General features: G+C 44.0%; 1 protein-coding gene across 1 annotated transcript in view; it reads right to left on the bottom strand.

The window, feature by feature from the left end:
* The window catches only part of ANO2 (anoctamin 2), a 246,683-nt gene that overhangs the window by 151,531 nt on the left and 81,521 nt on the right, over positions 1-13,631 (bottom strand). Inside the window, 1 exon segment of the mRNA XM_064142873.1 lies at positions 3,414-3,548. Within this exon segment, the coding sequence (XP_063998943.1) occupies positions 3,414-3,548 (135 nt within the window).

Genomic DNA, 13,631 nt, shown 5'->3' on the forward strand with positions numbered 1-13,631 from the left:
CTCTCTAAGTCTTCTCCAGACTAAAAAGCCCTAGGTCCCTCAGCCTCTCCTCATAAGCCATGCCCTCCAGTCCCCTCATCATCCCCTTAGCCCTCTGCTGGATTCTCTCCAGCAGATCTCTGTCCCTCCTAAACTAAGGAGCCCAAAACTGAATACAGTATTGAAGATGAGGTCTCAGCAGGGCAGAGTAGAGGGGGAGGAGAACCTCCCTTCATCTGCTGGACACACTCTTCCTAATACACCCCAGGAAGGGTGAGGTTAGCCACTGAAGGCTGAGGATAGCCAGACTAAATTAATTAAAACAGAATTTGCAGGATCACAGAATATTGGGGCTGGAAGGCACCTCTGGAGATCTTCCAGTCCAATTCCCCTGCCAGAGCAAGACCAAAGAACCTAGTGCAGGTTGCACAGGAATATACCCAGACAGGGCTTCAATGTCTCCAGAGGCAGAGACTCCACAACCTCTCTGGGGAGCCTGCTCCAGTTCTCTGTGATTGATAACTGCTACAGGCCACCATTTCACTCTTCCTCCTCTTCATCTCCAATCTGCATATGTAATGCTTGCCCCAAGAGTTTCTAGTCAGCAGAGGCTACAAGAGCCTCCTGGGAAAGGTGGGATTGTTCTCTCTGCCTCCAGTTATCCTCAAGACAGCTGGGCTAGTGACACATCCTGTTAGCCAGTGAGAGACAGGAAGACTGCTGGAAAGACTCATTTAGAATCATATCATAGAATCATAGAATCAACCAGGTTGGAAGAGACCTCCAAGATCATCCAGTCCAACCTAGCACCCAACCCTATCCAGTCAATTAGACCATGGCACTAAGTGCCTCATCCAGTTAAGTTCATTGAAAACAAATCTTCTCAAGCAATTGTTCCTATACTGAGCACAATGACACAGTTGTGGCTTTTTTTCCCCTATGGCTTCAAATGAGAAACAAAACAAAACAAAAAAGATTATTCATACTGTAGCATCAGTAAGTTTAATATTACGTCAGTCCAAGGCACATAGCTGTTTCTAGCTATGACACAGTTCAAAGTAAGGCAATCTTCTATTTCAAACAGCAGCAGAGGGTGCTGCAGATACATTTTAGCCATAAATCTCACTTAGGTTTCTGTGCTAGCACAAGTTTTCCCAAAGACAGACAAAGCCCATCAGGATTCATTCAGATCAAGCTAAGAAAACAGACCCTGACTCAGTTAAAATGTCCTCCTGCAGTGATCCAGTTTAAAAAGCTGCCAAGTCATTTGAAAGAATGTAGGAACTACCATAGCAGGGCTAGTTAATTCAGTATCCTGTCTCCACCAGAAGTCAGACACAGATTATACAGAGGAAGTGTTCTTTTATTTGTTTGTTTATTTTGGGGTTTTTTTGACATTGAGAAGCAGACATTAACAGCAAGATTTGGCCAGACTGGAGAGCTGGGCAGAGAGGAACCTTATGAGCTTCAACAAGGGTAAGTGCAGAGTCCTGCACCTATGAAGGAACAATAAACTGCACCAGCACAGCCTGGGACATGATATGCTGAAAAACAGCCTGTGGAGGAGGAACTGGGAGTGCTGGTGGACAAGAAGATATCCATGGCACAGCAATGTGCCCTGGTGTCCAAGAAGGCAACTGGGATCCTGGGGTGCATTAAGAGGAGTGTACCAGCAGATGGAGGGAGGTTCTCCTCCCCCTCTGCTCTGGGGAGGCCCAACCTGGCATACTGCACCCAGTTCTGGGCTCCCAAGTTCAAGAGGGACAGGGATGTACTGGAGAGAGTCCAATGGAGAGCTACAAGGATGATGGAGGGACTGGAGCACTGCCTGATGAGGAAGGATGAGAACCCTGGGGCTGGTTAGTCTGGAGAGAAGAAGACTGAGAGGGGATCTACTAAATGTCATTTATCTGAGGGCTAGGGGTCAGGAAAGAATGGACAGGGACAGCCACTGCCCACTTGTGCCCTGGCACAGGATAAGGGCAATGGGTTGCAATTACAATACAGGGAGTTCCATGTCAACATGAGGAAAAACTTCTTTACTGTGAGAGTTACAGAGTACTGAAACAGGCTGCACAGAGAGACTGTGAGGTCTTCTTCCCTGGAGACTTTCAAGGCCTTTCTGGATATGTTTCTCTGTGATCTGTATTAGATAGCACTGTCCTGCTCTGGCAAGGGAATTGGACTGGAAGGTCTCCAGAGGTCGCTTCCAATCCGTAACATCCTGTGATCCTGTGAACATCACTGTGTCAGTCTGGCAGTTTTTCCTTAGAATAACACCCTCAGCACATACAACCCAAAACACAACACATTTTGTAACCTTCAAATAGGACAACATATGGATATCAAAACTGCTGATCTGCTGACTATTTGTCACTTTACTTGTGCGAACAAGCTGATGTAACCCAGAAGAACAAAGTAGTCCAAGAGTACTTGACAATGTAATTCCATCAATTCCAGTGAGTTCTGCATAGTGGCTCGGCAGGGCTCTGGACAACCTGATCTGGTGGAGGATGCCTCTGCTTACTGCAGAGAGGATTGGATAAGACAACCTTTAGAGATTCCTTTCCACCCAGACTATTCTATGATTCTATGTCTTTGTCTCATTTACATTCACAGGAAAGAACATGCAATCATGCAGCAGACTAACTGAACATTTCTGTTTCAAGAGCTGCAGTACTGTTGAGATTGTTGAGATACTGGAATGTGACCAGGGAACAGCAAGAAAGCTGGGGAGGGGCCTGGAACACAACCCTGTGAGGAGAGGCTGAGGGAGCTGGGGGTGTTTAGCCTGGAGAAGAGGAGGCTCAGGGCTGACCTCATTGCTCTCTACAACTACCTGAAAGGAGGCTGTAGACTGGTGGTGGTTGGTCTCTTCTGCCAGGCAGCCATCAATAGAACAAGGGGACACAGTCTCAAGTTGTGGTGGGGGAGGTCTAGGCTGGATGTTAGGAGGAAGTTGTTGGCAGAGAGAGTGATTTGCATTGGAGTGGGTTGCCCAGGGAGGTGGTGGAGTTTCTGTCCCTGGAGGTGTTCAAGCAATTCTGGCTGAGGCACTTAGTGCCATGGTCTGGTTGACTGGCTAGGGCTGGGTGCTAGGTTGGACTGGCTGATCTTGGAGGTATCTTCCAACCTGGTTGATTCTATGATTCTATGATACGGATCAATTTCTGCTGACCTTTTTGCTTAAGAGTGGACAGACTTGCTTATTTTGCTTTAAAAACAAGGGAAAAAAGACAGTAAAACAATAATGCTTTTACTGAATTGGAGAGGAATACAAGAAAAGTTGTATTTCATAGAATCACAGAACGGTTTAGGTTGGAAGAAACTGCAAATATCATCCAGTTCCAAACCCCCTACACAGGCAGGGACACCTCCCACTAGAACAGGTTATCATTTCCAAGCAGCACATTATTGATCACAGAGAAGCTTACCTTGGAATGTCACTCTCAATGGTTACACATCCATAGAGAAAGACAATAATCCCAACTACAGAAGATGGAATGAGGAATTCTGTATATAAACCCAGCCAGGCAAAATAAAGTCCTATCTTTTCTCCAAAATACTTTCTGCAAAAGAACAGAGGAGGGGGAAGAAGCACATGTCAAAGGTTATAATTTTCAACTGTTTTTTCAGCTTCTTAACTAACAATCCCTGAAAGTTAAAAAAAATCATTCTCAAAGACATAGATAAAAAAAAAAAAACCAAACAACCCTTGGGTATTTCGGATTCAGTTTTGGAGGCCTGAGATTTCTGTGAGCAGATCGAGTTGTATTCTGACAGCATTTAATGCCAAACCTTCAGGCCTGCAGAGCTGAGCTCAAATTCTTTCAAGCAGCATAAGCAAAACTGAAATTTTCTACTCCAAGAGATGAGCTTCAAGGTCAGGCTACTCCTGCTGCCAGGAGGGACAGGAACACCAACCAAAGCAAATGAAGGGGTGATTAGGGAAGCTTAGGATTTTCCATTCTGAGGAGTTAAAGTCAGTCCTGTGTCATTATTGTCTGTATGTCATGGACTAAGGCTTACTGGAATATTCTAATAAGAGAAATTGACTGTAATTGGAATAGTCTAAGAAACTGGAATACATTGGAATTGGAAAATTGGACTAATTTGGAATAGTTTAATAAGAGAAATTAGTTGTAAGTGGAATAGTCTAGGAAATTAGAATAAATTGGAATAGTCTAATAAGAGAAATTGGCTGTAACTGGAATATTCTAAGAAATTGGAGTATGCTAAGAATTTGGAATAAATTGTAACTGGAAAATAGGAATAAATTGGAGTAACCTAATAAGAAAAAAATGGTTGCAATTGGAATATTCTAAGAAATTGGAATAAATTGGAATATTCTAATAAGAGAAATTGGTTGTAATTGGAATACTCTAAGAAATTTGAATAAATTTGAATTGGAAAATTGGAATAAATTGGAATATTCTAATAAGAGAAGTTGGTTGCAATTGGAATATTCTAAGAAACTGGAATAAATTGGAATACTATAATAAGATAAATTGGTTGGAATTGAAATACTCTGAAATTTGAATACATTTGATTTGGAAAACTGGAATAAATTTGAATATTCTAATAAGATAAATTGGTTGCAATTGGAATATTCTAAGAAACTGGAATAAATTGGAATACTCTAATATGAGAAATTGGTTGTAATTGGAATCCTCTTAGAAATTTGAATACATTTAAATTGGAAAATTGGAATAAAATGCAATAATCTAATAAAAGAAATTGGCTGTAATTGGAATATTCAAATACATTGAAATAAAACTGAATAGATTGTAATTGGAAATTCTGGACTCTGTGTGGGTTGGGGGGAGCATTGGATTGCTATATTATTTCTCAACTGTATATAATTGTATCACACACTATCACAGTATCACAGTATCAACAAGGTTGGAAGAGACCTCATAGATCATCAGTAAATATATTTTGGATTCATGCTTCCAAATTTAGCTTACTGTAAATATAGCATTACCTTACTTCCAAGCCATCTGAGCTGGTCTGGAGAATTTTACTTTGGTGTAGGAAGGTAAAGTTCCTAATTCACCACAGTGTACTTTATACCCAGGGGAGACTGGGGCTTTTTCATTGCTTAAAGGAAGTCAGTGAAATAGCCCAAATTTCTAACAAGAGCAGCAGAACTTCAAAGCAGAAAAGTTTGGAAAGGATTTGGTTCCTCAGAAACGTCCCTAGATCTGCTATGGTTGATTTGTCTCTATAGTTCTGGTATCTTTGAGGAGCAGTAATCTTGAACTGTTGTTAAAGAAGGCAGGTTTAGCCGCACAGTTCATGCTGGCTTTTCAGAAAGGATAAATGGTTTTGACAAATTAACTGTCTCTGCACAGCTGGTTTGAAACAACAATTTCTGCTCTGAGAATGATTCATTGTAGATGTTGATAAATACATGCTGGTCAGCCCAGCATCTTCATGAATCACAGTGCAAGGACTAAACTAAACACAGATGAAACTCACTTCTCATTCTGAAGCACCATTAAGAGTGCAATACAAATACTGCCAAACACCCAGAACCTCAGAGACCTCGAGGGTTTGCCATCACTAAAATTAAACTACAGTTAGATCAACAGCAGCACAGTTAGAAACTTTTTCACGGGGCAGAGAGAAGAAGAGAGAAGAATGATGGACAGAAGAAGCTCTACAGAGAGCACTCAGGCTGTGCCATTGTGTTTGAATCACTGAGACCTACATTCACATTGAAAGAAAAAAAAGAATTTCCAGGTAATGCATCTCACAAAAGTAAGGCATGACTTGATCCTCATACAACCCAACTTTGAGATGGATTCAGAAGTCACTCACACTAAGAATATTCTACTCCAAATTTAAATCATCTCAACTAAAAAAACAATTAAATGCGAATTTCGGAGGCCCAGGATTTCTTTTAACAGATAGAGTTGTATTCTGACAGCATTCTATGCCAAACCCCCACGCCTGTAGAGCTTTCAGCAGCATGAGCAAAACTGAAATCTACTCCAGGAGATGGGTTTAAAGGTCAGGCTACTGCTGCAGGAGAGACAGGAACAGGAATCAAAGCAGAGAGCCATGGAACAATGAGGCAAGCTTCCATGGGCATTTCCAGCTCAGGTAAAAGAAGTAAGGGTAGCAACAGTGAGGTTATTTTATTACAACAGTTAATGCTGTTGCTCTTACACTAGCACAGCTGCAACTTCACATTCCTAAGTTCTCAAATAGAAAAGCAAGCAGTGTGGTCATGCCTATTTCATAGAGTTGCATTACATGAATATCTATCTTTGCTTACATCTAACCAACCTCACTTATCATTTAAGAAGCCTATGAGAAATCCTGGACAGGAAAACAGAACAAAAGCACTGTAAGATGCTTAAGATTGTTAGACAATGTTGTCTTCAGTGTAAGTGAAAGCCATAACTTGGAGAACCATCACAAAAATGGGGCAAAATGCAGGAATCTCCTGGGTAAGGACGACAGCTCCTAAACCAGACACCTGCGATGGTTATCATAGTCACAGAATCACAGTGTGTTAGAGGTCGGAAGAAACCTCCAGAGATCATCCAGTCCAACCTCCCTGCCAGAACAGGGCCAGAGAATCTGGTGCAGATCACACAGGAACACATCCAGACAGGTTTTGAAAGTCTCCAGAGGAGGAGATTCCACAACCTCTCTGGGCAGCCTGTTCACTGTTAAGAAATTTCTCCTCATGTTGATGTGAAACTTTCTGTGTTCCAGTTTGTATCCATTGCTCCTTGTGTTATTGCTGCTGACCACCAAAAAGAGACTTGCCCCATCCACTTGACACCTACCCCTCATATATTGGTACACATTTATCAGATCCCCTCTCAGTCTTCTCCAGACTAAACAGCCCCGGGGCTCTCACTGTCTTCATGCTCAAGTGCCCCAGTTGTCCTCATGTCTCTCCACTGGACTCTCTCCAGCAGGTCCCTGTCTCTCCTGAAATGGGCAGTCCAACACTGGACACAGTATTCCAGGTGTGGTCTCAGCACTGCAGAGCAGAGAAGAACCTCTCTAGCCCTGCTGGACACACTTTTCTTGATTCACTCTAGGCTGCCATTGGCTCTCTTGGCTAGAGAGGCACATTGCTGTCCCATGCAGAACTTGCTGTCCACCAGCACTCCAAGGTCTTTATGAAGCAACACACTATGTACAACACCAACCAACAAGAGTCACAGAGTGACTGGAATGGCAATAACTCAATCAGCTGTATAATTATCTTTTCTTGCAGAAAGACAACTTGCCCAAGTCAGAATGGGGACAGTATTTTCAGTAGCCAGTGGACAGCAGGTATCAGCTGAGCAGAATCACAGGATTCCAGGATATTAGGGGTTGGAAGGGACCTCAGGAGATCATCGAGTCCAATAGACCTGCTAAAGCAAGAGTGTAATCTAGTGCAGTTCATACATGGGCATGTGCAGGCAGGGTTTGAAAATCTCTAGAGAAGGAGACTCCACAACCTCTCTGGGCAGCCTGTTCCAAGACTGTGCCACCCTTACAGGGAAAAAATTCCTCCTCGTGTGTAAATGAAACTTCCCATGCCTCAACTTCCACCCATTGCCCCTTGTTCTGTCATCAGGCATCACCCAGCAGAGCCTGGCTCCCAGCCTCCTGGCACTCACCTTTTACATTTTTATTAAGATTGATGAGGTCAGCCCTCAGGCTCCTCTTCTCCAAGCTGCAGAACCCCAGCTCCCTCAGGCTCCCTTCATAAGACAGATCATAGAATCATAGAAACAACCAGGTTGGAAGAAACCTCCACAATCATCCAGTCCAACCTATCACCCAGCCCTAGCCAGTCAACTAGACTATGGCACTAAAGTTTGTAAAATGTTAACTGTAAATATTAATGTTGCAAATTAATCCCAGAACACTGGGATTATCCAGTTACTTGGCACATGCCAGGTAATTTTGGAGGTAATTTTTAGAAGTTGGTCTATTTTCACATATTATTTTTGTTTAACATGAAGTGAGGGAGGAAATATTTGATTAGAATATAGGCTGGCTGGGTGGGCAGAGGCCAATGGGATGAGATTTAACAAGGTCAAGTGCAGAGTTCTGCACTTTGGCCACAAAAGTAGTGCTACAGGCTGGGGACAGTGGATGGAGAGCAGCCAGGAAGAAAGGGACCTGGGAGTACTTGTAGATAGCAGCTGAAGATGAGCCAGCAGTGTGCTCAGGTGGCCAAGAGAACCAACAGCATTCTGGTCTGGATGAGGAAGAGTATGACAAGTAGGACAAGGGAGGTTATTCTTCCCTTGTACTCAACACTGGTCAGGCCATACCTTGAGTCCTGTGTCCAGTTCTGGGCTACTCATTTCAAGAGAAATGTTGAGGTACTGGAATGTGTCCAGAGAAGGGCAGTGAAGTTGGTGAGGGGCTTGGAACACAGCCCTGTGAGGAGAGGCTGAGTGAGCTGGAGGTGTGCAGCCTGCAAAAGAGGAGGTTCAGGGCTGACCTCATTGCTGTCTACAACTGCCTGAAGGGAGGCTGTAGCCAGGTGGGGTTGGTCTCTTCTGCCAGGCAGCCAGCAACAGAACAAGGACACAGTCTCATGTTGTGCCAGGGGAGGTCTAGGCTGGATGTTAGGAGGAAGTTGTTGTCAGAGAGAGTGATTGGCGTTGGAATGGGCTGCCCAGGGAGGTGGTGGAGTTTCTGTCCCTAGAGATGTTCAAAACAAGACTGGATGAGGTACTTAGTGCCATGGTCTAGTTGACTGGAGAAGGCTGGGTGCTAGGTTGGACTGGATAATTTGGAGGTCTCTTCCAACCTGCTTGATTCTATGATTCTATAAAAGTCAATAAGGTCTTCATAATCATGGCCATAGAAAGAGGATCTCCTTGAAAGTGTTTAAATTGTTTGCTTTATCTGCAAATGATGAACATTCATTCCTCATGTCTGGATTTGATAGTCTTTTCCCTAAAAAGAATTTCTCAAGAAGATCATATTCATTTTAATTGATTCTATGATTTTATGGTTTATCAGACAGCCTATAGCTTTTCCTTTTAAGCCTCTTGTGTGAGTCAACATACAGCAGCAATGGCTTTGAATTAGTACAGGACAGGTAAAGGTGGATCAATTTGCTCTCAAGTTCCCTCTCAATAGGGAAGTGACATATCTTGCATTTGACTGTAAGGCAAATGTCACTGAATGCATCCCCAACAACATGGAACAAGTAGGATAGGGGGGTTATTCTTTCTTACTCCTTCCTTACTTTTAGATTTGGGCAACAAGCATAGCTAGTACACTGCTCTAAAGAAGTCAAAGAGGACATGAAAAAGTGTCCATGATTTGAACTGTTTGAAACCATCTCATGCCTTGGCAAAGGGCCACCAATTAGGACAGAAACTCTTAAAATCTTAGAAGCATATTAGAAAAGCAGCTGACCAGGGTCAAACAAGTTGAAGTTTTAGAGGCTTCCTCTTGAGTTTTTAAGCCATCCACTGAAAAATGTGATCTGCAACCCATAAAACAAAGAGATGCTATTTGCATCCATGCCAAGAGAAAGTGAGAAGAGCTCAACAATGTCCTGGCAGCATGGAAAAAAAAGCAGTTGCCAAGAAGAAAACTGCACAGTGTCCTGTGGTTTAACTGTTTGAAAAAAAAAAAAAAAAAGAAGGAAAAAAAAAGTAATTAAGGCTGCTGTGCCCAAGTTCAGTCCATCAGTGTGACAGAAAGTGAAATAATCTAAGAAGTAATTGCAGCACTTGGAAGTGAGATGACAAAGCTAAATCTGAGTTTATCAAGCTAGAATAAAATAAAAAAAAATAATAAAAAAAAACAGACAAAAAAAAACACCAAAAACCCCCCAAAAGCCCAACAAACAAACCAAATAAACCCAACCCAAAACACAGGACACAGACATGCTCCTTCCTTTTTTACTGATACATCTGTGATGGTTTTGGTGTTTCCCCACACACAAACTTAAGAAAATCACCCAGACTGGACTTAGTAGCAGAAAATTAAAGAAATGAAGCTATATTTTTTTACAGCTTAACACAATATACAAGCAGACATTTACAATAGATACAGCTATATAGAAACATACAATAGAATCATAGAATCTACCAGGTTGGAAGAGACCTCCAAGATCATACAGTCCAACCTAGCACCCAGCCCTAGACAGTCAACTACACCATGGCACTAAGTGCCTCAGCCAGGCTTTGCTTGAACTCCTTCAGGGACAGCGACTCCACCACCTCCCTGGGCAGCCCATGCCAATGCCAATCACTCTCTCTGACAACAACTTCCTCCTAACATCCAGCCTAGACCTCCCCCACCACAACATGAGACTGTGTCCCCTTGTTCTGTTGCTGGGTGCCTGGGAGAAGAGACCAACCCTCACCCAGCTACAGCCTCCCTTCAGGCAGTTGTAGACAGCAAAGAGGTCAGCCCTGAGCCTCCTCTTTTGCAGGCTGCACACCCCCAGCTCACTCAGCCTCTCCACACAGGGCTGTGCTCCAAGCCCCTCACCAACTTCACTGCCCTTCTCTGGACACATTCCAGTACCTCAACATCTCTCTTGAATTGAGGAGCCCAGAACTGGATGCAGGACTCACGGTGTAGCCTGACCAGTGCTGAGTACAGGGGCAGAATAACCTCCCTTCTCCTACTGGCCACACTGCTCCTGATCCATGCAAGGATGCCATTGGTTTTCTTGTCCACTTGGAAACACTGCTGGATGAAATATGATGATTGGCTCAATATAATGATTGTAGTGAATAAAGAAGAGAGCAAAAAGTGTTCTTTAAGGACAGAGTAAGATGTGCATTGAAGAAAGGAACTGCTGCAAGGTGTTGTACACTTACAAAACTTGGCATTTACTTGTATATTTACAACAACTTGGCTCCTTCACTCATTTACATTAGGATAAAACCAGTCTTAATTTATTATAGTCACAGAAGTTCTGATGACTTAGGGTGACATGAGAACTGAGATGAGAGTTTTGCTCTACCTCAGTATATAATCATAGAATGGTTTAAGGTTGGAAGAGACCTCAAAGATCATCCAGTTCCAACTCCCCACTGTAGGCAGGGACACCTCCTGCTAGAACAGGTCGCTCATGGCCTCACCCAACATGGCCTTGAACACTCTAGGATGGGAGCAGCCACAACCTCCCTAGGTAACCTGTGCCAGTGTCTCACCACCCTCACTGGAAAAAAACTTCTTCCTAACATCTTGTTTGAATCTCCCATCTGACAATTTAAACCCATTACCTCTTGTCCTGTCATTACAAGACTTTGTCAATAGACCCTCTCCAGCCTTCCTTCAGATACTCTAAGACTACTACAAGATCTTCTCGAAGCCTTCTCTTGTCCAGGCTGAAGAGCCTCAACTCTCATAGCCTGTCCCCACAGCAGAGCTGCTATAGTCCTCTGAAGATCTGTGTGGCCTCCTTTGGACTCACTCCAACAGTTTCATGTTCTTCTTGTGGTGGGGGCTCCAGAATTGTCCACAGTAGCTGACTAGCATCCGGTTCACACGTATCCAGACAAAGCTACAAACTAATCCTTTCCAAAGCAGAATGTACTCTGCAGTTCAGAGAACTCCCTTTCCACATTAGCTGTCTTCCAATGTGGAGAAATGTCCCTTCCTACACATATATGGAATGCGGAGGGAAGTTGTCAGCCAAAGCAAAAGGCAAAAGGCTTTGATAATGACTGTGTGCTACTCCCCATCAGAAGCAGTAGCCAAGCATTTAGTTTCGTGTGTTGAAATTTTGTGCCTTTCACTTTGGAAAGATTTTTTTTTTAACACTGATGAAATGGACATCTACCAAGCACTTGAGTTCTCTTGAGTAAGAGTCATATGTTTAAGGCAAGATCTGGCCAAATCAATTATAACTCCTTCTCAAGCTGAAAAAAAGCTGTGCTTCACAAAATCACAGAGTCATAGAATCAGTCAGGGTTGGAAGGGACCACAAGGATCATCTAGTTCAAACCCCCTACTATGGCCACGGACACCCTACCCTAGAGCAGGCTGCCCACAGCCTCAGCCAGCCTGGCCTTAAACACCTCCAGCCATGGGCCCTCAACCACCTCCCTGGGCAACCCATGCCAGGCTCTCACCACTCTCATGCTTGACAACTTCCTCCTCATGTCCAGTCTGAATCTCCCCACCTCCAGCTTTACACCATTCCCCCTAGTCCTGTCACTTCCTCACAGCCTAAAAAGTCCCTCCCCAGCTTTTTTGTAGGCCTCCTTCAGACCCTAGAAGGCCACAAGAAGGTCACCTGGAGCCTCCTCTTCTCCAGACTGAACAGCCCCAACTCTTTCAGTCTGTTCTCACAGCAGAGCTGCTTCAGCCCTCTGAGCATCCTCATGGCCCTTCTCTGGACACATTTCAGCACCTTCACATCCTTCTTGTAATAGTGGCTCCAGAACTGGATGCAGTACTTCAGGTGGGGTCCCACCAGAGCACAATAGAGGGGGAGAATTATATCCCTCGACCTCCTGGCCACACTTCTCCTGATGCAGCCCAGCACCTGGCTGGCCCTCTGGGTTGCAAGTGCACACTGTTGGCTCATGTTGAGTTTCTGGTCCAGCGGCACCCCCAAGTCCCTCTCCTCAGGGCTGCTCTCCAGCCACTCACTGCCCAGCCTGGATTTATGCTTGGCATTGCCCCAAGCCAGATGCAGGACACTGCACTTGATTTTGTTGAACCTCATGAGGTTGGCTTGTGCCCACCTCTCCAGCCTGTAAGGTTCAAGCAAATTAACTGAAACAATCGAAATTCCTCACACCCACCACCTGTAGAACGCATATTTGCTCTCATGGCAGTTAGAGTAGCAGGCATTGGGAAGGACACAATGAAAATGTTTACTCAGATCTTTCTGCTTTGTCTGTAGAACACTTCAAGTAGACATCAGCAATGTACTTCTGTCTGGCTGCCAAACCAACATCAAAAAAGAATAACTGATAATTAAACTCTATGCTTGCACTTTGGTCACGGTGCTTCCACACCAAGTTGTGCAACTTATAAATAGCCTAAGATCTGGGAAAAGTGGGGGGGGAGAAAGAGGAGGGGAAAAAAATCTCTATCTTACATTTTCTTTTTCTTTATGTCTGTGAAAACAAGTGTGGGATACCTGGAATGTGAATAAAACATGTGGTGTGTGACACACAGTGGAAAAAACTCTGGAGCTGTTCAGGAACAAAGTTATAAAACCAAGGGATAGACACAGTGGACACTGAGTCACCTAACAGGGAAATTCCTTCAAAACTTTTCTTTAGTTGGTGGTTTGTTGTTGGCTTTTTTTAAAAATTTCTTTAATTTCCACACCCTACTCTAGGCCAGCTGCCATCTCATGTTTGCCACAATTCCCCCTACTGTGCTGCAGTAATTTATCATAGAATCATAGAATCAGTCAGGGTTGGAAGGGACCACAAGATCAGCCAGTTCCAACCTCCCTGCCATGGCCACGGACACCCTACCCTAGAGCAGGCTGCCCACAGCCTCAGCCAGCCTGGCCTGAAACACCTCCAGCCATGGGGCCTCAACCACCTCCCTGGGCAACCCATGCCAGGCTCTCACCACTCTCATGCTTGACAACTTCCTCCTCACATCCAGCCTGAATCTCCCCACCTCCAGCTTTACTCCATTCCCCCTAATCCTGTCACTCCCTGATGTACTGAAAAGTG

Source organism: Pogoniulus pusillus, chromosome 4 (assembly GCF_015220805.1).
Source record: "Pogoniulus pusillus isolate bPogPus1 chromosome 4, bPogPus1.pri, whole genome shotgun sequence".
Taxonomy (NCBI): Eukaryota; Metazoa; Chordata; class Aves; order Piciformes; family Lybiidae; genus Pogoniulus; species Pogoniulus pusillus.